The 27,218-nt window shown below is 37.7% G+C and overlaps 2 protein-coding genes across 7 annotated transcripts; one reads left to right on the forward strand and one right to left on the reverse strand.

Moving 5' to 3' along the window:
* Positions 1 to 1,372: 1,372 nt before the first annotated feature.
* Positions 1,373 to 12,312, forward strand: ILKAP (ILK associated serine/threonine phosphatase). Of its 3 annotated transcripts, XM_070946211.1 has the most exons (12): positions 1,373 to 1,737; positions 2,478 to 2,543; positions 3,706 to 3,762; positions 4,740 to 4,859; positions 5,872 to 5,998; positions 7,579 to 7,685; positions 8,093 to 8,186; positions 8,560 to 8,647; positions 9,819 to 9,940; positions 10,905 to 11,024; positions 11,160 to 11,241; positions 12,023 to 12,312. In XM_070946211.1, exons 1-12 carry the CDS (start codon positions 1,683 to 1,685, stop codon positions 12,161 to 12,163), a joined length of 1,179 nt encoding a protein of 392 aa, XP_070802312.1. In that variant the 5' UTR covers positions 1,373 to 1,682; the 3' UTR covers positions 12,164 to 12,312. The 3 variants fall into 3 exon arrangements, with proteins under 3 accessions (XP_070802312.1, XP_070802313.1, XP_070802314.1); XM_070946212.1 differs by lacking the exon at positions 12,023 to 12,312 and having other exon boundaries at positions 10,905 to 11,046; positions 11,160 to 11,242; XM_070946213.1 differs by lacking the exons at positions 1,373 to 1,737; positions 2,478 to 2,543 and having other exon boundaries at positions 3,708 to 3,762; positions 4,740 to 4,845.
* Positions 5,954 to 26,789, reverse strand: ERFE (erythroferrone). 4 transcript variants are annotated; one of them, XM_070946216.1, is made up of 9 exons: positions 25,927 to 26,789; positions 24,559 to 24,672; positions 22,827 to 22,929; positions 20,744 to 20,967; positions 17,579 to 17,687; positions 16,953 to 17,043; positions 16,616 to 16,694; positions 16,143 to 16,233; positions 6,068 to 6,123 (listed from the first exon to the last, which is right to left on the reverse strand). In XM_070946216.1, the coding sequence occupies exons 1-9, from the start codon at positions 26,113 to 26,115 to the stop codon at positions 6,116 to 6,118; spliced, it is 1,008 nt and encodes a 335-aa protein (XP_070802317.1). In that variant the 5' UTR covers positions 26,116 to 26,789; the 3' UTR covers positions 6,068 to 6,115. The 4 variants fall into 4 exon arrangements, with proteins under 4 accessions (XP_070802315.1, XP_070802317.1, XP_070802318.1 ...); XM_070946217.1 differs by lacking the exons at positions 6,068 to 6,123; positions 16,143 to 16,233 and adding exons at positions 10,257 to 12,459; positions 16,421 to 16,458; XM_070946214.1 differs by lacking the exon at positions 16,143 to 16,233 and having other exon boundaries at positions 5,954 to 6,123.
* Between the last annotated feature and the right edge of the window lie 429 nt (positions 26,790 to 27,218).

Below are 27,218 nucleotides of genomic sequence, written 5' to 3' on the forward strand. Positions count from 1 at the left end.
ACTGTGTTTTTGACTGTTTTCTTAATCAAAAGTTGCTATATCATAAAAAATATTTGAACATCGGAAGTAACCAGAAATAAACATATGCTGCAAAATAATCCCTTCAATTTAAAAGGAAAATCTTCATGGAATGGTTAACACTGTGTTCAAATGATACAGTAAATCATACTGTGGTTTGAAATAGTATGCTGTCCAAAGCCTGAATAGTCTAGATTGTGGCCACATCTCTCCAAATTGACATAATTGATTCAGATTACATAACAATTGATTACGCCTCCACATATAATCTTAATTTGGTTTGGTTAATTCTTCGTTTCTCCAATCCTCAATTCTAGCGGCAGAAACAACGGCAAAAATCCATTCCCACAGCAGAATTTCTGCAAATTCTTTTTCACTTTCCATCTACAGCCATACAGGGTTTTTTTCCTGCCATATGATAGGGTTGAGGAAAGGTTAGCTTTCTATAATTGAGCTAAAGAACCTATCACAACTTGGTGCACTATACACAGAAAAGTGCTGGATACAGATAGCTTGCTACAGACTGGAAGTAAACTATAATTTCCATAAATTTCTCCTAACCATTTTAAGAGTTCATCACATCATAGTAGCAAAAATCTGTAGGTAATGTAATTAAGATGCTGAAATAGAATTACACCTTAGTGTTATCCAAATTCTGTCTAAGTAAACATTTAAAAAAATCTTAGCAAACGGTTTCCAGGGATGGTCTGGCCCCCTGCCTTATTCTTTCAACTTGCTGCTCTCAATCGCCCATACTGTCACTTTGTTAAAACTATGGTTATCGCATCTCGGCTGGAAAAACCTGAAAAAGTACGAAACTTTTAGGATTTTTGCAGTCCAAATATGGACACTCCGGCTATTAAATGACGGTGCTTGCTATTTAAATTAAAGGGCAAACAACTTTGTGGGCCGACAGAAAGGTCCGATGACTTCATCACCTGCGGTGAGGCCTCTATTACTACAACCGACCAGCCATGAATACCGAGTGCTACTCCTTCTGCTCCGCCCCGCAGGAAGCTCGGGCTACTAGGACAGCAGCCGTGACACTCCGAGTTTTTAATCTATGAATTATATCGAGCTATAACCTAATATTCGCCTTGGGGCTTAGAGCGGTGGCCGGGAACCTTCCAGAGTCGTACGAGACGATCCATCTGCGGAACCACCGGGACCACAAGCGGTGGACTGCGGACGCCACAAGTTGCAGCACCCCCCCCCCCCCCGGTCCCCCAAGCGGAAGAGGGCCGAGCTTTGGCGGGAACCAGATCACAAAAAACACCCCCGCGGCCCAGCCCTCCTCAGGTTTACTTCCAGGGGAAAGCCCTGGAAGGAGATCGCCCAGGAACTGCCCCCGGAAGTAGCGAGAACGGCCGGGCCATCCTTTGTTGGGGGCCACAGAGCTAAGACCTCAAAGACAATTCAGAGGCGTCTTGGGACCTAGGCCCTTCCGGCCACTTGAACGCGCCCTCTCGCTGGTTTTAACCTCCCCAAGATTGCCGCGACCACGCCCCTTCTGGTACGACCGTCGCCTTGAGGGCCTGAGCGCGAAGGGCGGCGCTTGAGTCACCCTGACGCCAATGATTGACAGCTAGGCCGGCCTTTGCGCGAGGGGGAGGAGGGAGCGGCTCGCGCTGGCCGGTGCCGCTCTGCAGCCTCGTTAGGGCTGGATGGATCTTTTCGGGGATCTTCCGGAGCCAACTCCTCCGGCAGTGGCAGCAGTAGGTGAGTGGCGGGTCCCTTTTGGGGCTCGGGCCCTCATGTTGGAGGAGGAGCGGGCCCGAGTCTGCAGGGAACGGGCGAACTGGGCCAGCTTCACTCTCCCAGGAGCCTTCGGGGTTTGCCTTGCTGCAGCTTCCCCGCTTGCACTGAAGAGGCCTTTACACGCTCTCGCCCGCTTCCCGAGGGAGCAGAGGAGGCTCTCTAGGAGGCTTGTGACGTTCGAGTACGGAACTGTAATGCTTCGAATTAAGACTCTGCCAAGCGCGAGTCAACGCGCATGCGCCTGTGACCCCACTGGGAAATCCACGCGTCTCTTATTGACACTCGGGGGTGACCTCTGGCGGGCGCAGGGAACACCTGAGTAGCCCGGGTGGCTCCTAATAGCCAGACCCTGAGCAACAGCCATTCCCACCAGTTTTATACCTGGAAGGGTGAGGCAATTAACTGATGATAGGATTGCTCTTGAAATAATAATAATAATAATAATAATAATAATAATAATAATAATAATAATAATAATAATAATAATAATAATGATGTTGTAAAAAGTAATGCGTGAAAATCTGGACACCCATTAAAGGGCAACAAAAAGTTGCTGAAAAGTGCCCATTATTTGGTGTCGCCTGGCAATATTTGAATTTTTTGTAGCCCTATTTGGCAGCCCTAGTTATATTTTTGAATACTGTATGTTAATAGATTGCTCTGTGATTTGATTTGATTTGATTTGGTTTGGTTTTGTTTAGAGAAAGAGGGACAAAAAGGATCTCTGCTTTTTGATGATCTTCCTTCAATCAGCAACAGTGATTTGGGTATGATTGTTGTCTGCGTCTTGTGTTACTTTGAATTCTCTTGCTTTCACAAGCTAGTTGAGTCCTTGTGCAAAGTTCCACGTAGAGGCTGTGGGAATTTGGTAGGTTTATCTGGCCCCAATGGCCAGGAATTTGTAGACTTGTTCCCCTGGCTGCTAGTAAAATACAGCAATGGATAGGGTTTTTCTGTTGGCTGGTACCAACTTTTTCACTTGCTTTATTCTCTATGGACTTCTTGTTTGCATCATATTGGTGCAAAGAGGCATTTGACCCAGTCCATTTTACTTTTTACATTTTTACAAGCTTAACTTTGCTGTCCTTAAGCATTCTATTGTGCATTTAGATTTAACTAAGATTATTTTCCAGCAATGGAACTATAAATAATAGAAAGACTGGTAATAGAAAAGCAAAAGCTGAATCTTGGGTTCTGTGTTCTCCATTCTTTTGTTTGATTCTATCCTTGTGCCATAATTGAACAGCTAACATCGTAGAGAAATACTAGCCATAACTACTCCATAGTTATTTAACTCTGAAGCTTTTTCTTAAAGGGAATATTTTTAGATGGAGATAGATATATAAATAGGTAGATAATTTTTAGAAATATATATTGTTATAGGAAAGCCATTGATTGCTAGAGTAACACATATTTTGCAAGAAGATTCCAGTTTCATTTCCTGGGGTGGCTGGTACAGAGAGCTCCTACTTACATCCTATATTATTACCAATACTGCTTGATATATCAGATAGTTTTCTTTTGGAACAAAATTTCTAAACACACTGCCAATTTTTAATTTACTTTTTAAGAAATTTTGCTAAGACTTAAATTAGCAATTTATACTTCTAGTTAGTTTTATTGGTCAATTACCAAAATAAATTTCTGTCTGCCTCTTTTTATAAACTATATTTTGACATGGATAATGAATGTAATCTTTTCCATGTCTATTTAAAAGCTATTTTTAAGGCCTACTTCTAAGTAAATATAGGATTGCAGTCCTAGTGCTTTCCCCCTCATTTTATGAATTGAATTTAGTGCCATGTGTGAAATGGATAAAATGTTAAGTAGCTGTTAAGCTTGACAGAGTTTTTTGGAGATGAAACTGCTCAAAAGTCTACTTACTGTGAGATCTGACTAGGGTTGTGTATTTCCTTGGGGTTTTTTTAGGAGCAGGAGGCTCTTTGCTATTTGATGACCTTCCACCTGCCAGCAGTGGCAACTCAGGTGAGCCATGACTAGATTTATTTTGCTATTTATTACACTGCTCTAATAGAGTTACACTTGAGTGTTAGCTGTTTAAGCACCCGTGGTTTACTCTAAATGCACGCAGGTAATGTGTCTAAAATGATACTAGAAGAAGGGGTAAAATATCTGTGATTTTCCTTTTTTCAGATTAGAGAATATCGATGTTATTCATGTTTTTGTTATGATACTAATCAAATACTTGAATAGGTGAGATTACTACTCTGCTGTTGCTGAGGCCACAAATATCTACAGAAATTTACCTGAGATCAATATTTGTGGAGAAATAGCACTCCAGGGAAATGGTTCAGCATGTTCCCTGCTGTAGTTGGTCCAAATTCATCTTCTAAAGCAGCTGTTCTTTTATTTTATTGGCCTGCATTTCCATGTAGTGTACAATTAGGCTTTTTTACTTCAATTTTAAATATCAATATTTATGACAACCTTGGTTTTTTATTTCAAAATATCAAAGCCAATCTAAGCTAAAGGAAAAACCCAAGCATAATTAGGTGACAGAATAATAGTAGTGTACAATGTGGCAGCATATTCCATTTGGGGCACATAAAGTTTGCCCACAGAACACTGCTGCTATTTGAGTTGAACTGGCTCACAGCAAGCTTTCCAAGTGGAGTTCAAGATGCTGGCTTCCACCTTGAAAGCTTCATAGCAAAGGGCCCAAGTTTCCTACTGGCCCTGTTAGTCCTTTGGAAAACTTGAATATGCGGTTTTTTCCCTCTGGCACTCAGTTTTTAATGGAGCCCAGTTTACGTACTGGTATTTTATGTGTGCTGTGAACTGGTTTGCAAGGCATCTAATTCTTTTAATTATGTATAGCCTTGTGGCTTTTACACTGTGTTTTATGAACTGATTTTATTAGTTGTGCAAAATTCTTTGACTAAGATGGGTGGCCATATAAAGTCTATAACTAAATAAATAAATAACAAAATTTTGTTTTTCAGCGTCTCATCCCACTGAGCAAGTTTCTCTTCCTGTGAGCTATGGAAAGGGAGAGAAGAGGAAGTCTACGGAAGGAGAGAAGAATGGGAGTGAAGAACTTGTGGAAAAGAAAGTTTGTAAAGGTTTTCAGACACTCTGAAGCCAAATATTTTGTTCTATTCTAGTGCTGCTTTAAATAATAAAAAAGTGAAATTGTTTTCCTAAGATGGTTTTGCCTGTAGCTACTCATAGGAACGGGAGGAGTTCCTGTACATAGATGAAATCCTTCCTAAGTATTTCTACCTTAGATGAATTTGTGTTTCTCCCCACTTAAGGGTACCAATGCAAATCCTTTTTCACTTAATAATTACAATCATGCTGCTGTCACATATTTTGGCTGCATTCCTTCACAGAACTCAGGACAGTCAGCATCAAGTATTACCATTTTTCTCACAGCTGCCATTTTTAGCATTCTTATGTTTAAAAAAATAAGCATACAGATTGCTTAACCTGCTTGGATTTTGTTTGCAAAAACAATATAATGCATAATTAAGATTAGTTACCTAATGTAATTAGTACAAATTAGAAGGCTATCCCAAATTGTTCACTGTGCTACATACACTTTTTTTGTGTTGCCAAATTTATATTATTTGGCGCAACATGACTTAGTTGCTCTTGTGCACATCCTAGTATCATCTTGCCTAGGACATTGTGTTACGTCATCGTTTTAATCATGACTTGCTGACTATCTAAATTGTTGATTCAATACATGATTTATAGGTCCAAACATCAAACTTAAACCAAAATATTAGATACGGTTTATGCGGTGTGAGAAGCTTGTCCATATTCATCCTCTTAGTAATGCAGGGAGCATCATAGCTACACTTGGCCCAGAGTAAATATGGAAACCCAAACACGGTCTCTGAATTTTTCACCTGAATTATACTATTGGATAAGCTTTTCTTAGCATCATCCTCATGATCACATTTTCAATCAGAGGTACCATCAGGAACTATTTACAATTTTGGTATGGATTATAATGAAGAGGTGGTTAGAATTCTGGTCTTTAATTTTGCTAGCTGAATGTAGTGCTTTTACACAGGAAACATACTGAGGGGTTAAATATGGGTGCATTTTTGCTCTGTTTTTCTTTAGATTCTGCAGGTATTCTTGGTTTGAAGGGTTATGTAGCAGAAAGGAAAGGTGAGCGAGAAGAGATGCAAGATGCCCATGTTATTTTGAATGATATCACAGAAGAGTGCAGTCCTTTGTCCTCTCAAATGTGAGTTACATAGTTACTTTTTTATTGGATCTTTGTGTTTTCCTCCTGCTTAGTCCAGGATGGGTTTCATTGCTTGTCAGGATGGTAACTTCAGCTGGTTGGTTTTGTTTTAACCTTCTATAATGCTATAATGATACAAAAAGTATATTTTCTTTTAAATGTCACTGATTTTAGGAAGCCTGACTAAAAAGAGAATCCAAGACATCTAAAAAAGATGTCATTCACTCTGTAACATTCTCATTTTTAAATTTTAATTTTTGCAGAATAAAATGACAAAAATTCTTCCCCAAAGAAATGATTGGGATGAAAATAAAACATTAACTCCCCCCAAAACTGAATTAAAAATATTGATAAGTAATTATGTATATACACTATATGTAGATGCTCTTTTTTAATAGACCTATTTTATATTTTGAGTTTCTAGTTTATTCCAGACAAGCATTTCTCTTTAATTATTTATATCTTTAGCATGATCTTTTATTTTTCACATTAACCAGGAAAGAAAAGATTCTTCCCACATGGAACATAATGTTAAACCTGTGTATAAAGTAATTTGACATCACAGTCTTCATAAGGCATCGATAATAGTAATGCAATATTATTTAATATGCACTTAAAGCTAAATATAGCATAGATAAAACAAATATAATACAACATAAACTAATACCAGCAAGAAAACAGGAGTCAATAATAAAATACCTAAATATCAGCACATCATCTTTATCTTTGCTGAATAGAATTCTTTATTGGCCAAGTGTGATTGGACATACAAAGAATTTGTCTTGGGTGCATAAGATCACCATGTATATATAAACAGCAAACAATAGGTCATAGATCATAAATCATAGTTACAATTATTAATCATAAATTACAAACAACAATTGATAAATCATAAGAAACCAATAGGAGAAGATAGTAGGAAAGATGAGAAATGAGACAGTGCTGTAGGAATTAAGTGTTCAGCAGAGTGATGGCACGGGGGAAATCTGGTTGTTTTGGCAATGCTCTATAGTGGTGCCCTGAGGAGAGAAGTTGAAATAGATAGTGTCCAGGATGTGAGGTGTCTGTAGATATTTCTCAGCCCTCTTTCTGGTTAGTACAGCATACAGATCCTCAATGGAAGGCAAGCTGTTTGCTGTTGTTTTTTTCTGCAGTCCTAACTATCTTTGAACCAAAGAAACCTTCCTACATAAAGATCCTGAGAAAACAAATATTTAAGAGGTTTTTTTTCAAACTTCAAAAGATCAGACTCCAAACTACTGATCAAAAGGAGCGTCTGTATATTTGCATTCAGGACAAGGGAAAAAATCCTGTAGAAGTGAAAATATAGAATTTTCTTGTACAGGTACTGGAATCTTTTCATAGCTGAACTGTTAAGGGAAGTTTTGGAATTGGAAAATTAAAACAGATCACTTTTGCTTTTCTGAGACTAGGAAACATTCCCGTGTGTAGGTTGCAAGAAAGATTAATTTTTTTCTGGATCTCATGTTACAATTTCTACAGCTCTGTTGATGAATACAAATTCAGTATCATGGCCAATTTCAGAGTGAGAACAGTCTGTATCTGTATTTTCTTTATAGAACTCGTGTCTCATATTTTGCTGTTTTTGATGGCCATGGAGGAGTTAAAGCTTCAACATACGCTGCACAGAATCTGCATCAAAACCTAATCCGAAAATTTCCTAAAGGTCAGAAAATATGGTGGTATTCTTTGAGTTCTACTTCTGTTGAGAGCCACATACTGACTTGGATCTGTTAATAGGATATTCTCATATACTAACCTTGGGAAGACATACACTGATTTAAGAGTGTGAAGTAATTAAACAGTATCAAGCAGTATCTGAAGGATAACTTGGGTAAAACTGAATCTAAATCATTAATCTGATTTGTAGACTTTCTTAATCCCATAGTCATGCAGGATTAAGCAAAATAATTTTCCTTTCACTGTGAATGCTGAATTTTCTGTTTTCTCTGAGAGCTGCAAAAAATGGCTGGGGTGTCAATTCTGGAGTGGGTGGTGCCAATTCTTTCTAATATTTTCTCCATTAACCTCCAGATTGGATGTCTAATTGTTCCCTTTGAATCTATAAAACAGGAGAGGTACCCAGTGTGGAGAAAGCAATAAGGAGATGCATTTTGGATACTTTCAAACACACAGATGAAGAATTTCTCAAACAGGCTTCCAGCCAGTAAGTATATACTTATCAGGGATATAATATGTCAAGGTATTTGAAGTTGAACCTCTGTAGAAAGTTGGAAGGGATGCAATTTTGAATTTTTTTCTTCTATCAAGCAGTTTCTGCATATGGAAAGGTAGCCATTTGAGAAGAAAACTATCTGATATTTGTTTGCTATTTTTAGAACTTGGATAGGAGAGGAAGGTATTCCAACATGCATTCTGGAATGATGCACTAGAAAATACCAGCAAGGCTGTATTATATGCGTGGGGTTCCATAGGGCCTATCATTTCCATCTTTGTAATGAGGGACTTGGTATCTTGTAAGAATCACTTTGAATAATTGGACTCATCTTTGTTTTGCCCCCAATTTCTAAAACCTGCAGGAAACCTGCTTGGAAAGACGGTTCCACGGCAACCTGTGTGCTGGTGATTGATAATACTCTGTACATTGCCAACCTTGGTGACAGTAGAGTAAGTCATACTGAAAATTGTGGGTACAGACCAGGGGTGGGTTCTACTTACGTTTACTACTGGTTCGCAATGGGGCTGTGCGCACACGCACTCTTCTGCGCAAGCGCAGAAGCGTTTTGATGACATCAGGGTCAGTGGGCGGAGCCTCCTTCCGGTTTTACTACCGGTTCTATAGAACCAGTGAGAACCGGGGACAACCCACCACTGATCCAGACTATATGTGTTTTATAGCCCTAAACGAGTAATTGTTTTGTTTCAGTGATAAGATGATATAGCAACTATCTTTTAGTTCAGTAACTGTTTTGCAGTTTCTTTACCAAAAGACCAGGAGAATGACACAGACTTTTATACCGGTAGTAAGCACCTTGTAATAGCTGGGTGATTTTGGAGAGGGGTATTCTTAGTGACCTATTGCTTGATGATGTCTTTAAAAAAAAAAAAAAACCATTTTCTTGAAAATGGATGTAGGTAAGCACTGGTAGCCTTTTGCTACCTAGTTAGAATGCTTGATATTTCAATACAGTAGGGGTTGGCAACCTTTCAACACCCAGCACCATTACATGAAGTCAAGGGATATCCTAGATATCTCAAAATAAACAATGCTCAGAATGTTGGCAATCTTACCCTGATCTCAGTCTTATTGTTTGGTTGGGGTGTGTTTTTTTTTTTGGCTTATTTTTCTAAACAAAATTCTTCCAGCTTCATTTGAGGGAGTTGGCAGTGCTGCTTTGAGGACAATGGGGCCTTTGTTCCCCAGATGTCATTTGTTAAGGACTACAGTACAGTGTGCTGCTTAGATCTTGCTAGCAGAGACTTTATGCTTATAGCCCTTGCACTTGCTTACAAGAGTTATTTTATCTGTGGGAGCCCCAGCCCTGTGGAATGAACTGCCCCCCGAAATATGAAAGATTTCCGACCTCCGGGTGTTTCGCTGCGCTCTGAAGACCCTGTTGTTCCGCCAGGCAGGGCTATTAACATAACGTTTTAAATTGGGGTATTTTAAATTTCTGGGATTTTAATTGGAGCCTAATTATTTAATGATTTTAAATTTTAAATTGTTGTTGTGTTTTTGTGTTTTTAAATAGGCTGTACACCGCCCTGAGTCCTTCGGGAGAAGGGCGGTATAGAAATAAAATTATTTATTTATTATTTATTTTATTTATCTATACAGGCAATTCTTTGCCGTTACAATGAAGAGACTCAGAAACACACAGCTTTGAGTCTTAGTAAAGAACATAACCCAACTCAGTATGATGAGCGGATGAGGATCCAAAAGGCTGGAGGCAATGTCAGGTAACAAACAAAAAGCAACAAAGGGAAATGATGGGGAGGAATTTCAGAGTTACCAAAGATTTCAGCAACTTCTTGGGAAATTTATGTGGTACAAAACTTAAAATAATGTTGTAAATTTGGTGTTGCAAATCGAGGCTGAAAGCCCTATGGATCTCACTGGCTGATTTAGGGACACTCTCTAAACTCAATTTTCCTTTCGTTATGGGAATAAAGTTAAGAGCATCTATATCAGGTTGAAAATGGTTGAAAATGTAATAAATGTTGGGTACTTAATAATGGGTATTATATATACATACATGCACAAACTTCATATAAATTGTGATGTAGCAAATATATTTTAATTGGTATTTAACATAACATTGAGGTTCTAACAAACATTTCATTAACAAAAAGGTAAAACAGGTTTTCCCAGCTTGACCCCCATCAGATGTATTGGATTGCCAATCCTAGCTATTTTAGACGATGCCGTTATTGATTATATGATAAGAGTAACAATGTCATGTAATACAGAGGACTTCCAGATAATTGTTTAGAGAAACTAATGACTTGAGTATTGATTTGTTTTTAAATATAAAGAAAATACTTGTATGTTACTTTTAGTCACATTCTAAAATTAGAGATTGAAGCTGCAAAAGGAATTGTATCAGCCGTTTGTGAACTCTCTAGACAAATTGAAAGATTCTAGATTTTTCTTTCTTTGACTTGCTAAGTCTCTAGATAGTCTTGACCTACAACTGTCATCACTCTGAATTAGTGACTATGTTTGATAGAGATTATGAGTATTGTAAACCAGAGTTTCTTTGGATCTACAGTTCAGAATTACAATCTATATGTCAGGGTTCCAAGTAACATACCTGTAGCAAACTGACTGAGGCCATTTTGAGACTTCAGCGCTGACATAATATTTTAAGGACTTAATTTAGTGACATAATTATAAATCCAGCACCCTCCTTTCTCTGTTTAGGGAAGGACGTGTTCTGGGTGTCCTGGAGGTCTCCCGCTCCATTGGAGATGGACAATACAAGCGATTTGGGGTTATCTCTGTGCCAGATGTCAAACGCTGTCAACTTACACACAATGACAGGTAAAACTGAAACAGTACCCAGGTAAGGAAATATATCTAAATGGCTTCAAAAGTATAAGTACATGCTTTTTTTTTTTTTTTTTTTTTTTGCTTTTTTTGTATTTGGGTACATCTTACTGTCAGTTTCTTTTGCAGATTTATCCTATTGGCCTGTGATGGTCTCTTTAAAGTCTTTTCACCAGAAGAAGCTGTGAACTTCATCATGTGTTGTTTGGAGGTGAGGAGGGTTGTGTTGAAAAATCAAGAAGAGGATGGTGAAAAAGAAATTACATTTATTTATTTCAATTGGACTTGTTCCTTTTTTCCACTTACTGTTTTGTCATTTCATTGCTGAACTTTTTATTACTGCTTGCTAAAAGGATTGTTGCAAACACTGTTTGAGAGGCAGCTGAGTTCTTTTGTTCTTTTCTGTTTTCTACTCTGTGGACTATATCTTTGCTTTCAACTTCAGAACAAACTTTGATTATTCCATCAAATGACAAGATTATTGCCCAAGTGTTGCTTTCTCTCTCAGATTAGGAATCTGAGATACTCGTTTATTTTGCCCCAGCAGCACGGCCCTCTAATAAACAGGGCAGCAGTACTGAGACTGCAGAGTGGGTGATTTTGCTTCCTGTTTAAATGCAGAAAAGGTATACAGGAGCATACCCATTATGTGAGGTTATTTTTGTGGGCGGGGGTGGGGGGAAGAGGTCTTAAAACTAATACATGTAATATTTTATGGACCTCAATCCATTCTGATGTATTATAATGTTAGAGTCAAGGCAAGATATTATTTATTTATTTTTTGGATTTATTTCAGCAAATGAGGTTGTCTCTCTTTTTAAAAAGGATTGTTCTGTTGAGAATATGCAAATAACTATCTTCAAGCCTAAGTTATTACCTGTAGACCGAGAGGTATGATGAAGATTCAAGATGTCAGATGAGATATGACTATAAAATTATCTGATTGGAGTGAAAGGAAATTACCCTGATTTGTGTGATCTACTTCTCAACAGGATAAAACTATTCCCACAAGAGATGCCAAATCTTCCACTGATACAAAGTATGAAGCAGCCTGCAACAGGCTGGCCAACAAAGCAGTGCAGCGAGGATCAGCAGATAATGTCACTGTGATGGTGGTCCGGATTGAACAATGATGGGACAAATACGTGCAAGGAAGATCTGTAACAGCATGCAGCAAATTTAATAGAACACAATAGCGTGTTTGTGAAATGTGCGCGTGTGTAGAATCTTATGGATTTCCCCCCATATGCTTATTTGTAAATAAAAGGGTTTTTTATAAGCATTCAAGTCAGTTCATTGTTTCATAAAGTGTAAGTAATTGGGTCTTCTGTTTTCCTCCTTGAATGGGCTACAGGCAGTAATCTAACAAAATTCCCTGCAGATAGTCATATTGTTTGCTGTCTTACAAGATGCTTCAGGTTCCAGTATCCTAGTTTAAAAAAGACATGCACAAAGGGCACAGGTATATTTTATTGGCAACTTGTTTTAACTAATCCCATATATAGAGACAGGGAGAGGGAGAGGGAGAGGGAGTGTCATCTGAACTTTTGATTCAGGCTGCATGGATACTACCTCAAGTAATATTTATATAGCTATATGCAAACTAGACTAAATTTCCAGTGAACTTGAGCTAGAAAGTGAGGTTAGATTAGATTTTAAATGGCAATGGAATATGGCATTGTTAGATTCTTTAGGCTGAAGTCTTGGAAGAAAGTATATCAGAATAAGTCTATCTTATGAATAGGATTGGGCTGTCATTGAGATGATCATATTTATAGTGACTGAAATCAGTGGGATTTTTCTGTCTGAATTTAAATAGAGATATAGAGTAAATTTGTGCCTTGGGTCAGCATTGACATACCAGTGTAGCTTGAGAGAACCAACTAACAGTGAATTATAGTTTATTTTCAGTTATGATACAAATTGTGGTTTGTTTGCACATAAACATTCAGGAAAAATTTCAAGGTATGAATTCATATGTGAGGAAAACCTTTGTAAGGACACTTCTCTTTTTTGTGAAGTAACATTCTCCTCTCTTATAGATGCATAAACAATTCAATTTTTAACATTTCAACTTTAGATGTACTTTCTAAGTACAATTATTCTGATTATGTAATTAATAGGAATAGAATTAAGCTATTATGGGTGAGATGATACTCAATGGTGACAAGTGTAAGTAAAGTGGGGGGGGGGGGTGAGATTGGGACAATAGGAACAGAATGCACCACCAACTCAATGTGAGCAAATGGGGGGAAAGGACGGGTTAATTTTGGATTGCATTAAATGAAGCTTTGTAGCTCATGGGAAGTAATAATTGCAGGTATTCTATTCTGAACTTGGGATCCTATGCCCATTCTGAATATACCACTTAAATAGCACATGAAGAAGCTAGAGTGGATTTAGGGGAAAGCTGTTAGGATGAGGCACACTGAGCCCCATGAAGAACAATTAAAGATTTAGTTTATTTAACATATTTATCTTGCAATAGAGAAAGCTAAGGGAGATACAATAGTAGGCTATACCGTAGACAGCTAAAATGTGCTACGTACAAAAGGGGATGGACCTGTGTTCAGTTGACACTGAAAAAACAAGGATCAATGAGCCAAATTAAATGAAAGATTCAGGCTTCAAGTAAGGATTAGTTAAGCTGGGTATTGAGAAAAGCTTAATGGATTCTTGTATTGAGCAAAGAAATGTTAGATGATCTGTATGGTCCTTCCAACTCAGAGCTATGTTTCTAAGTGACATTGGAGTGCAGTTCAGCCAACAATCGTTTGGCTTATGCGTGGATGTCAGCAGCTGAGGTTATCAATCACATAATAAAGTATTTGCTAATCAGTCCTTACATTCTCAGTTTAGTTTTCAATATCCTTTGCAAGTATTGCCATGCTGTTAACTATTTGATAGAAGCTATTCAACAAATGGAATTCAAACCAGGAAAAAATATTCTCCAATTTAAAAATACATCTTCAGTCAAACATTTTCAATATAGAAGTGTTCTGAGCTTAGGTTAAGCCTACCCATTTGACTGGTCAAGTAGAATTTCAAAAGTACCTGTAAACAATTAGATATAAAATTATATCTATAAATTGGTGCTCTCTGTTGAAATTATTGAGATATTAGGACTAGCTCCATGGTTCTTTTATATAATAAACCTACTAAAGAGTCATTTTTTTTCCTGTGCATCAGCTTCATTGTTTGGCCTATTTCTTTTGTAACTAAATAAAACACATTTAAAAGTGTGTGTGTGTTCATTAATTTTTTTAATACAGTAAACTAGAGTTGCTGTAAAAATATACTTTATAGTGTATATATGCACGCACGCCAGGATACATAAGTAAATACATAAGCATATAAAGGAGCTGCAATTTGCAGATGATTGATTGTACTGCAGGGCAGGGCCTAGGCCTTATCAAGCCAGTAGCATTTCCAGAATAAGAAGGGTGGATGCACAATTTACTGAGAATATGTTTTCCCTAAAATAGAGCTTTTATAATGCTCAGCTTAATCAGTCTGATGCCTACAATTCTAAATGTTCTGCAGATGTTTCTGCCCTCTAGTGGTCTTTAAAAGTGAAATTGAAATTTGACTTTCCAGTTCTTATATTCTTTTCAAATTTTCAAATTCTGAGCAGACAAGTAGCTTACTAGAAATTTATCTGTATGGAAAAGAAAAGAAAACTATTTTGAATATAGAACACTGGGCATCAAAAAATCCTCCCTTTTCTGGGACTTGAAGTTGCTTTTACTTTTTTTTTACTTTTTTCTGTTTTTAGGAAAGAAAGATCCTAAAATGCCATTATTCCTGAGTTTTCTGAATATTTGAGTGGACTTAAACTAGAGCTTGCCAATGTGTGATTACTGTGGGCCTATAAACTTGTGTTCGAACTGAGCTGGTGTCTGCCTGCTGCTATAATTCCCAACCTGTTTTGCTAAAATATATTATGTATTTGCTTATAGAAAGCGATTATGAAAAGGAGCAGCAGTTAAGTGGCTTTCAGGCTGAAATAGATAAGGGCATGTCCTCTGCATTTCTCTGATACATAAATTAGAGAAATGGCTTTAAAAATTGTCAACGTGCCAGTGGTGCTGTAGGACTAGAGGGTGGTGCTGTGTTGGTTTTGTTGGATATCACACTACAGTTCTGATAGCTATGGGGAAAATAAAGACTTATTACTCTGAAAGAAAAGTTCCCTTACTGTAATCGGTGGATGCCTGAGCACATAATTTCATAAACTTGCTCTGATACAATTAGGAATTACGGTAAGTTTAAAATGCACTTGCCCTTCCTCCGTTCATTGGATTTAGTGCACAAACAATGTAATCTGACAGGTGTAAGGCAACAATTTATATGGTTAGCAGCATATAGAAGCAACCCAGTACTACTATAATTATCTGTTTCATCAGTTAAGAGCCATAGAGTACCATACAAAAGGACATTTCACGTTGGTTAATGTAGGGCAGTGGTTTAGATATGGAACCAAGGAGATTTGAACCAAAATTCATTGTATACTATGAAAATTCATGCGGTGACTTCAGTCCAAGAAAAGATATTGGTGGGGATAATTATTAGAGCAGACAGTTTACCATCATGAGCTCTTGGAAGAAAGATAAAATACAAATGAACAAAAGTTAAAACACTGGAGGGTTTCTTTTAAGTACATATGTGCAGAGTGGTAGAAGTGTTTGATACCCTTAATGAAAGACTATGAGCTGATAAGACAGTATCTTCAGGAAATGCCAATGTTTTACAAAGGCATTCTGTTGTGGAGGGAACAGCAAGTATTATATATCCTTGGGATTAAAGTAGGGTTGAGAGCCACTTCCAAAGGTAATCTAGGAAGCAGAAGGGTTCAAATTTCAAAATTAGTGCTAGAGGAAAATAAATTGTCTTCAGTCAAATGTCACTTGTGGTCTTGCTTCCTTTGGATATTCTGCAACATGCTGAACTCTTTCTACAATCACATTTTTCACCTTTGGATGTTTAATCAAGGGTCTGTGCTTCCTTCTAGTGATTCCAATTCCACTTGACCAAAAGACAGAAGCTTAGCTTACAGCTGATTAAAGGCAGGATATCAGCTTAAAAATGGGCAGTTGTGGGTCACTTAGATACCTAAGAGGACACCCCTGAAGTCTGACCCACTTCGTACAATGAAGGAGGATCCTGTTGCATTATCTATGAAAACTGAAGCATACTGGCCAGCCTATAATAGAGAAGGTCAGAGTTAGTAACTAGGTTCACACCTATACTAAACCATATGATGTTTTAATTATGGTATGTTAAAGAACTAAATTGATTAGCTTCACATAACATACTAAGCCAAATATAAGCAAGCCACATTATGGTGAGTATGATGTGTAATAACTTCAGACATTGAATTTAACACAAACCTTGGGTTTAGTTGGCTTTACCTAGTACCTAGCACATTCTGAAAAGGAAAAAAATAGGTAATTTTTTGCTAAGAGTTTGGCCTCTACTGTCCTCATGTCATGAAATGTATTCTTTAAAATAAAATCAACTTAAAGTTGGATATTTCTGAAATCATACAGGTTTTTAGTATGAATGCTTGCTCTCTAAAGACTCACCTGCAGAAAAAGAATTCCACTGACTGAAATAGTGAAATATTCACTGGTTTTGTCCAAACTGCTGACTGTTTCCAGAGAACTGAAAGTAAGATAACAGAATCTTTAGTAATGGATGCCAGAACACAAAGTGACCCCTTTTTAATTGACCAGTTTGCTCTAAAATCACATCCAATTTTGCTTCTCACATTAACCTGTTTAGCTGTAGATAAGAGATTAGGTGAATTAACTACATAGGTAATTAATGATTACCCATATTGGGATATATAGCCAGGCCAGGATGCAGTAATGCTGAAAAACAGATGCTTTCCAAACAAATATTTCTATCCCAATCAATCACCTTTTCTGGCGGCAGAGTGACTCGACACAGATCAGCAAGCGCAAGCGATCTCGGGCCCGTGACTGGTATCTTGTGGGATGGATTTGAGGAACTGCAAGAGGTAAGAAAGAATCAGGCTGGGCTGCAAAGAGTGCCAGCAACTAGAAAATGACCTCAGATCCTGGGCATTACTAAGGGCACTGCTTTAATATGCTTATTAGTCCAGTGCCCATCACTATTTCAGAGACGAGTCACATAGAATGATCCACAAACTAGACTTTTGTAGTTGCTGCCTGCTTTTGTTGCCTGTAAAAACACGAAGAGATCTAAAGTATCTAAACAACCCAATCAGCCCATTCCATCCCTGATTTAGCAAAGACGTATATTTCTATGACTTTGCTAGTAATCTTTATATCATTCATTACTGCCAAATTTCTCCCTGACACTAAATCTCCTTGGGATTTAGTATTACCATTTTTAAAAAATTCACATGAGGTCAGATTTCACCCTTCTGTGGGCAGAATTAGTTTGTTTACTTTTATAGAAAAGTTCTTTGATAAAATAGAAATATCTTACCAGTTCTGGATTTAGAGTTTGTACAATTAATAAGACAATAGTGTATTATTTATTTCAAGTTAAGCACTTACCAACATACAGTCTAGCACTGAAAATGTAGTATCCACTGACAGGGGCCATATATTGACCATTGTTGAGGTTAAGACCTAGGCCACGATGGAATAGCTCTTCTTTCTTAGGCTAGTACCAAGCAAACAAGAAAGGTTCATTTAGTTAAATATATTTGCTAAGATAAAAATATTAAACATATTCCAAAATAGTTAACTAAAAACACAGAGTAAGTGGGATGGAAAGCTCAAAGATCATTCAGACAGAAATAAATCAGGCAGCTGTGATAGCCAATGTTGAGTCCATAGCTATCTGATAGGAATCAAAACCAAACAAAATTTAACAACCTTTGCATGAAAATTAAGCATTCTCCTCATTAGACCAGCCCCAAACAGGAGGTTAATGGGGCCATACTTGGTAGAAAATACAGTTGCATGCCAGAAATAGTCTTAATTCATGTTTTTCAAACTTGACAACTTTAAAATGTGTGGGCTTCAACTCCCAGAATTCCCTACCAGCATGCTGGCTGGCAAATTCTGGGATTTGAAATCACACGCCTCAAAGTTGCAAAGTGTGAAAAACACTGGCCTTAATTGTCCCATCTGGTTGTGCCACATTATTTGATCTTCCCTCTAAAATAATCAATGACAAGACATTGAGGCTAGCTAATGAAAATTCTATTCTATGTGTCCAGGACAGAGAAGATATTATAATGATAATTAGATAAGGATAAAAGTTATTACAAAGACCATTAGAGTTATAAGAAAAAAACCTCTTTTCTGTTTCTTTGTTCCATATGGGAATACTTAAATAATAAAGAGTGCTGCAGAGAACAGAGGCTAAGTATTACTTATTTGTGAACACATATTTGTTAGTATAACTATGGTTGGGAATAGCAGGTTGAACCCAGATTTATTTTGAGCACATTCTCAGGAATTAATGGGACTTTAAATCAGTAATGATTAACATAAATGCAAATAAAGTACAAAAGCAGGTCAAATGACAAGTTTAGTAATAAAAAATCTCTCCATCAGCAAAGTGGACATTTAAGGCTTTTTTTTGGGGGGGGGGGGGGCTTTCCAATCAGAGATTTTTTTAGTTTCAGCTTTAGCAAGGTAATCTTTACTTGTTAGCTCTTTTCAGTGGAGAGACTTAATTCATTTAACATGAAACTGAATCTTGCTGCTAAATTTATAGGTGCAATCTTAATGGGCCACCAAAGGAGTGGGGGGAGGTCATGCAGCCCATGGATTGCCTGTCTTAATTTAGAAACACTTAGGTTAAAAAGTATCTAACCATCAAATCATATTTTTTGTTAGCTGAACTCTGTATGTGCTTGCTCTAATCTGATAGGGATTAACTGGAAAGTGTGCTAAGTGTAAAATAAACTAGAGGTTACTCACAGTAATTTTCCGACATGGCAGTTATGTACATTTGAGAATAAATAAATAAACTAAGGCCAACCCACCATCATTTAATATTATAGACATCATGGACAGGTTCATCCAGCAGCCTGGCCCAAAATGTCAGGATTGTATGAAATAGGCTTAGGACCATCTATGTCTCAGAGGTATGTACAGGTAGTCCTTGACTTATGACAATTGAGCCCAAAATTTCGGTTGGTAAGTGAGTCATTTGTTAAGTGAGTTAAGTTACATGACCTTTCTTACCACAGTTGTTAAGTGAATCACTGCAGTTGTTAAGTTAGTAACAAGGGGTTATTAAGTGAATCTGACTTTCGCATTGACTTTGCTCATCAGAAGGTCACAAAGGATCAGATGACTCCAGGATACTGCAACTATCATAAATATCAACCAGTTGCCAAGCATTTGAATTTTGATCATATGACCAAGTGGATGCTGCAACAATCATAAGTGTGAAAAATGGTCATAAGTCACTTTTTTCAATATCATTGTAACAGCCACCAAACAAACTGTTGTAAGTCAAAGACTACCTGTAATATCAAAAATCAGATGCCATGACAGAGAAGGGTGCAGTGGGAGAACAATATTTTAAGGAAGGAGCCTGGAGCCTGCTGCTGAATATTATGGGACAGCATAGAGATAATTGAAAATAAGTGGTCTCACAAGTAACCCAGGCCTATGTTATGAAAAGCTTTGTAGATGTACTTGAATTGCGTCTGGAGGCTCCCTGGGACCAGTGCAGGTCACAGAGCAATAGTGCTATATAGGCATACTTTGATGGGATGGGGCAACCAGGAGATGAACAAAGGTTGAGTGACTGTGAATAGGGCTTCTGAAACCAGGAATGGATACAAATAAAAGATGGATTTGTACAAAGTCCCTCCTCATTATACTGCTACCTGCTCTTGAATCAGGAGGTATGAAAGAATGAAGACACCTTTTTTGTACTGATGATTCTTAACTGCATATATTTGGGTGACCCATTCAGCAGCTTTATATAGATATTTAAAAGGAGGGTAGAGCGAAAAGCCCTGAGTAACCCTACAAATTAGGAATGTTGGATTAGATATTTTCTGTCCCAACAATACTAACTGGATCTGCTCTGGAGAAATAAGAATCACTACAATTTTGACATACACACACCCAATTCTCAGGGCTAGTCCATAAGGACACCATGATCAATTGAATTTAAAACTTCTAAGAGATCAAGAACAAGGAATTCCCCACCTTAACCCCACTAGATATCATCCACAAATGCAATTAATGCCCTCTCATTACTATACCCTGGTCTGAAACCAAATGAAAAGGATCCAGACAATTTATTCCAAGATCCTCTGAAGCCGACCACTTTCTCAATAATTGGAGGCAGGACAAAAATGGGATACAGCAGTTGATTCTTGAGGAGGGGATGATCCACTGCCGCAAAGAATTAGCAAAACCACTTTCTCTGGCAATGTTACCATTGCCTTGATTCAATGACCCATCATCTCCTATGAGGCTTTAACTAGCCAGGAGGGTCATGGATCTAATACACAGGTGGGTTCACTTAGAACCCCAATCATTGTCTCTACTTCAGAGTAGCAAATTTGAACACTTTCCAGGGAACTAAGCCAGGCTCTCCAGAATCTACATGCTAAGAGAATCCACACAGATGCATTCTGATCTAAGACTGTTACCATCCTCTCATTACAGGCAACAAGTAAGGCTCATTTGAACAGTGCATTAGAAGCAGTGCTATTCAACTTCTTTCCTTTTGCTACTCACTATATAATAAAGCTGAAGTTCTTGAAGGGACCGTCGATCCACTGAAATGTTCTTCCGGGTCTGGCAGTGGAATGCTGCTTCTATTCGTCCTTGTTCCCTGCTTTTTATCAATGGGACCCTATTTTGGGGAAAGAAATTCTCTTCTTTTCCATCTCCATCTTCTCCATGCTGGCACGTTTTGCTGGTGGTTTTCATATTGATCCTTTCTTGCTTCCTAATTATTCCTGAGCAGTCAAAAATACAAAGATTTATAACAGATTTGCCTCATTATATCTTATTCTCAAAATATGGTTGACTTGATTTTTATTTTTTTTTATTGCCAGGGTACAGCTTATTTGTTTGTGAGGCACAAGTTGATGGAAACCCTCTTCAGGCAATAGCTTTCCATACATCACACAAGGAGAGTGATATAGCTATTCCCTTCTCCAGCTCCAGCTGGTTACCTCATTGAAAAGCCAGTATCTACCATGTTTCCCTGAAAATAAGACCCTGTCTTATATTTTTTTGAACCTTGAAATAAGCACTTGGCCTTATTGCCATGTGCTCAAAAGCCCGATTGGGCTTATTATCAAGGGATGTCTTATTTTGGGGGAAACAGGGTACAGTGTGATCATCTGCAACAAAGTGTCTGAATAATGCATTTCAAGAATTCCATGCAATCCAATTCAAACCCTGTGATCTCTGGATTCCAATTTATGTGGCATGGATGGATGGATGGAGATTATGTATGTATGTACGTATGTATGTATGTATGTATGTATATATGTATGTATGTATGTATATACTCTGTGTATGTGTCTATTCATGCAAAGGGACCTCTTATACAAAATACAGACAATTGCACTGTATTCAGGGAAATTGGCTCTTTAGTGATGTCACCATTACAGTTTGGAAGGAGGAAGTGCTGCTTCCTGTTGAATTCTACATAGGAAGGTATTGCCTAAATAGGGTTTTGGATCTCTGATATCTTGGGCTACAATATCCTTCAGAGATATAGCTACTTAATTAATTATGCTCTTATAGTCTTCATCAATCTGGTTACTTTTAGACACGCTGGAACTACAATAGCCAGATTTCCTAACTAGAGAGTTGCAGTTTCACACCATCTAGTGAGATCAGATTAAAAATAAAACATCATTCCCAGAATAGTAACCATAGCCTTTTCAAAATTATTGGAGGAAAGTCACAGAATTCTCTCTAGGCAAATAAGCAGAGTCTGAGGAGGAAAGACTGGAGGGCTAACTAAGCAATCTCCTAAGGGAGGGACACTGCACCCCACCCCAATATCCAGTATTGGTCACCAGCCAGTTTCCAGGGAGCTGATTTACACATTGTAAACTTATTCAGAATGCAGTGTTCTAAGATTCCCCAGAGTATTTCACCTTTTTAAAATTCTGCTTGGCAGTGATGGAGAAAGGAAAAACATGAACAGTACATTTTAAAGACCAGGTAGTAAGTTAGCAAATGCTAAATATCCCTAATAATGCAATATTTTGAAGCAGAAATAAAATATACTCTTTTGAAATCCATTTATAAATTAATTCTACTTTACTAACTCCATTTTGGTTGGCAGTAAAAGAGAATAAACCAATGCCAATTTTATTTCTATGTTTGATACTAATTTATATAAATAGCATGAGTCACAGACTTTAAGCATGCCATATAGGAGGGTCAATCAAACCTACATCTTAAAAGCCCTCTGTGCAATCTACCTAGAAACTTGTCCTGATCAAAGCTCACAATTTAAGAATACGGGCACCAGTGTCTTTTTGTGTGTGTACTAAAATTCTTAGGAATTCATAGCACAATCCCCTTGTAATTGACCAACCACACTACTCTTTATTGAATGGGCCTCCAAAAGCCTGAATGATATCTAACCTTCCTTACTCCATCTGCCATATTCTCTAGTCATTACATTATATCATTTGTCCTTGTAAAAGGAATTTTAAAAGGTTTATCCTCTGAATGTCAATTGAGAAACCATACTATCAATACATAAAATCAACTTATTCACATTCATTATATTTTAATTTAATTGTACCATAATATATTTGCTTGGAGTGTAGTAATTTTTGTTCCTTACCTTTAAGCAGCAGCTGGAATTCCCTCAGCAATTTCTCCTGAGTAATAGTATTTGGACGAGGTTGTGCTGACTCTGCAGCCTCTAACAGGCCTGGAATGCCAAACTAGAACCCAAATTCACCACAATAATTAGGTTCTACTTCTTCAGGTCCAGACATAAAATCTTTTATCTCCTTATTGTCCATATTTATGGCACCCATTTTATTAATTTGTGTTTGTCCCTCTGCTAATTAATCAGTTTTGAAACATTTTGTAATCCCTCTGACACAGGAACGGTGTTACAAATTGAACATAATATCACCTGTAATATCCGAACTATTCTTCTTGAATCTCTCACCCATGTATGAATTAAATAGTGTAAATCCTAAATATTTCACAGGCTATTCTGGTAAAATCCAGTGATAATTAAGCAGATATGGCAGAAGGGGCCCAAGGTCTTTCTTTGTCTAGAGTTGTGCTATATATTTCAGTATTTCTATGTATTCCTTCATTGCTGTCTCATGATATGTGATTATGTTATTTCTTTATACTGTTTTGGAATAAATCCTTAAGTATCCATATTCTTGTGCAGTAGTGAAATCCAATTTTTTTTTACTACCGGTTCTGTGGGCGTGGCTTGGTGGGCGTGGTGTGGCTTGGTGGGCATGGCTTGGTGGACATGGCAGTGGAAGGATACTGCAAAATCTCCATTCCCACCCCACTCCCGGGGAAGGATACTGCAAAAGCCCCATTCCCTCCCCACTCCTGGGGGAAGGATATTGCAAAATCTTCATTCCCACCCCACTCTGGAGCCAGCCAGAGGTCGCATTTGCCAGTTCTCCGAACTACTCAAAATTTCCGCTACCGGTTCTCCAGAACCTGTCAGAACCTGCTGGATTTCACCCCTGCTCTTGTGGTCAAACCTGCTGTGCTGGGAACAGAGCAATACTGTCAGGCACACAGTTAACTAACTTTCCTTGGATTTGTTATAGGAATACCTATAAGCTGTCAATTGTCTCATTTATCATAGTCAACTACCCTAGAAAAAAGATGAAGAATAGGTGAATAAATTGAACTAGAATTCATTACCAAACTTGGCCAGCACCGAGCACATGCTCTAAACACTGATTAGCTGCAGTAACCAAGCCACACCTATTTCTGTTTGTCTGGCTAATGGAGAAGGGATCAGTGTAACTTTGTACTAATCTTGTGGTTCATATACTTATGCAATTCTAGGAAAAATGACCAGGACTCTATACTTTTAAAATGATGACTTTTGACTGTATGTTACCGGAACTAGTTAGGAGATTTGGTTGAGTTAGTGACTGAGGTTGTGGGAACAGAACATCAAAATCTTCACACATAAAGGTAAAGGTACATATGTGCTAGTTGTTCCTGACTCTAGGGGGTGGTGCTCATCTCCATTTCAAAGCTGAAGAGCCAGCGTTGTCTGAAGATGTCTCCGTGGTCATGTGGCCGGCATAACTAAACGCCAAAGGCACACAGAACACTGTTACCTTCCCACCAAAGGTGGTCCCTATTTTTCTACTTGCATTTTTTACGTGCTTTTGAACTGCTAGATTGGCAGAAGCTGGGACAAGTAACGGGAGCTCGTTATGCGGCACTAGGGATTTGAACCACTGAACTGCCGACCTTTCGATCGACAAGCTCAGCATCTTGGTCACTGAGCCACCATGTCCCATTTCAAACATAGGGAATATCAAAACATAGGCAGCATGGTTAAAATTGCTTACCTTAATCTTTCTGGACTTGTTTTTATTCATTTTTTTGCTCCTCACTTCGTTGTTCATGAGGAGCATCCAAGCATTCCGGGAATCAGAGCTATGAATCTTTTGTGGAGTATTTTCCTTTGCATAAGAAGAAAAAAGTTAAAATAAGAAAAAATTAAAGCAACTATACAGGTTGATCACAAAATGTAGACAACCTGGGAAAACAATAATATCTCAAAAAGCACTAAGAATTATCAATAGCTTTACAACCTGCTGTTCTAGATATGAGTCAGAAAATTATTTGCCATCTGGGCTAGTTTTCCTAAACTACTACTACTCATGTTTGTTGGAATATAACTCTTCAACATTTCTAACCAGTTGGACATGCTGGCTGAAAATTGTGGAAACTGTAATTTAGCAAACCTGGTAGTCACTAAATTGGGGAAGACTGATATGAACTATCTGTTTTTATTGCTGCTTCCCATTATTCAAAAAAGAATTTGCAAGTTCTTGTCATAAGGATGATTGATCAGATTGGGTTTTGCACTGTTTTGTCTCTCAAAAGATACATACTGTCATCTTTGAGGATACTTTCCACCTACATTTTAACTGATTTCCCCCCCCCTATTTTCTTGTTAATAGGTTGTCTAAACTATTCCTAATGAATGCATCTGATAAATATAGATTCAGTGAGGTTCTTTAAACCATCTTATCTTTTATAATTCTCAGCATGACTTACTATTGATATAAAACTCTCCCTCTTTATTTTTTTTTCCCTCAAACATGCTCACATTTCCTCATCCATAAACTCTAAGTGTTGTAATCAGGAAAAATCATATTTTAGAATGACTCCAATTTTCTCACAGCCAGAAAAAATTACATCAAGTATCTTCTAGATTTGAGTTGAGTTTGAAGTCTGGTTACTGCCACGTAGCTTTCTTGGTAACAGCAAGAGCTGTTCCTCTGTAACTTCTAGTTACAACTAATAATGTCTAGACAAGACCAGCCAGGCACAAAACTGAAGTGCTTTTTTTCCAACGATTTTCATTGCAACTCTGAAGAGTTAGTAAAAAGATCCCATCACACTCAATATAATTTAACTCCAAATAAATATGTATAAATTCCTATAAGAATCAATTATGACTACAACAAGCTAGATAAAAAGGCATATATTTATATGCAACTTGTTCGCCTCCCAACATCTAGAAGCAAAATCCATTTTGATAATTGAGTACTGTTTTGTTTTCTCTAATGTACTATCCTAATATTATTTCTATGTCATAATCATTGTAGGGAATTCTTCATCAAGGAAGAATTTTCAATTTTACTAAGAGGTGAAGTAGAAGAAACCTTCAGTTAGTAAGAAGGAAGTAGCATATGAAATGTTCTTACTGAGTCCTGGGATGATGGCAAGGGAAGACTGCTCGTTTCATTCCATCGGGATGCCTTTTCCTGGTTCCTTCTCTCTTCCTGTTTCTCATTTTCCACAGTGCTGGCACAAAAAAACATTGCTAGTAGACTCATAGCCAATAATTGAAGTGGGCAGCCAGAAAGGAAAGGCCTAGCCATATTCTGACACATAATTGATTCCTTGATTTATACAGAGAACTAGAATTAGATATGGCTGGGAACTTCTCAAGAGCACAAAGATAAAGTTAATCTGTGGTCTTTCAAAAAAGTATACAGTAGCCTGTATATCTGAAAATTCCACAAAGGAATACTAACTTCAAGCAGAAGTTATCCAATCTATCTTCAGTTTATTTTTTCACAGAAGACTTGTCCAAGAATATCAACGTTTTTCTTTTAAAAAAAAAGAAGCTTGTAAAAAAGTAAGGCTTAAAAAATGTAACTGTGTGAGTACACACACATCAATTGCACCTGATCATTAGATCAGAAAGAGCATTTCAGTTTCTTCTTCAGGGTCAAAGATGGGTAAGAGGTTTTCGTAGGACTACTTCAAAAGCGGCTAAGTAGCAGAAATCAGGGGTTTCAGGCTGCCCTTTAAAGAAATGAACTCATCCAGATGGCACAGAAGCTTTTTGCTCTCTTTCTCCTGGATTCTCAGTCAGAGCATAGATAAAACTGTATCAAAACCACAGAAGTCCCATGATGGTTGCATTCACAGCTTTAGCTGCCTTGGAGTGCTTGGCCCAACCTCTTTTCAGTGCTCTCTTTTTCAAACCAGGGACTCGTATGCTTGTCTGATTACATCCCTACTGCCACTCTGCTCCTGTCTGAATATCTTTGCCCAGCTTCCCTTCTTTTAATAAGCTTGAATTCCCCGCCTCACCAGAAAGGTCACTTGGCCTAGAGAGCCACCTCTTGGCATCAGGAACAAATTACAAAAGCAGAATTCATGCGGAAGCTCATCAGCATCTGGTAGCAGCAGAACAAAGAGATAAGTATGCACTAAAAGTGGCACTATGAAATTTCAGTGGCTTGCAGGTTAACATGAAATGCAGATGGTTGTAGTGGCTTTGTTTCTACCTTGTAGAGAATTTACTTAGGTCGGAGCTGAGAGAAAGGGGCTTAATCTGGAAGACCTGGAGGTTGAAAGGATTCTAGGGCATCAAACATCCCATACTGCATTTCTTTGGACACATCGTAATGCTATTTTGTTTTGTTTTGTTTTGAATCTAAAATCTATGTTTCACTTGTAGTGTTATAATTAAAATAATTGTCTA

The sequence above is a fragment of the Pituophis catenifer genome, unplaced genomic scaffold (genome assembly GCF_029215685.1).
Source record: "Pituophis catenifer annectens isolate HBS135680 unplaced genomic scaffold, rPitCat1.0.hap2 SCAF_6, whole genome shotgun sequence".
NCBI lineage: Eukaryota > Metazoa > Chordata > Lepidosauria > Squamata > Colubridae > Pituophis > Pituophis catenifer.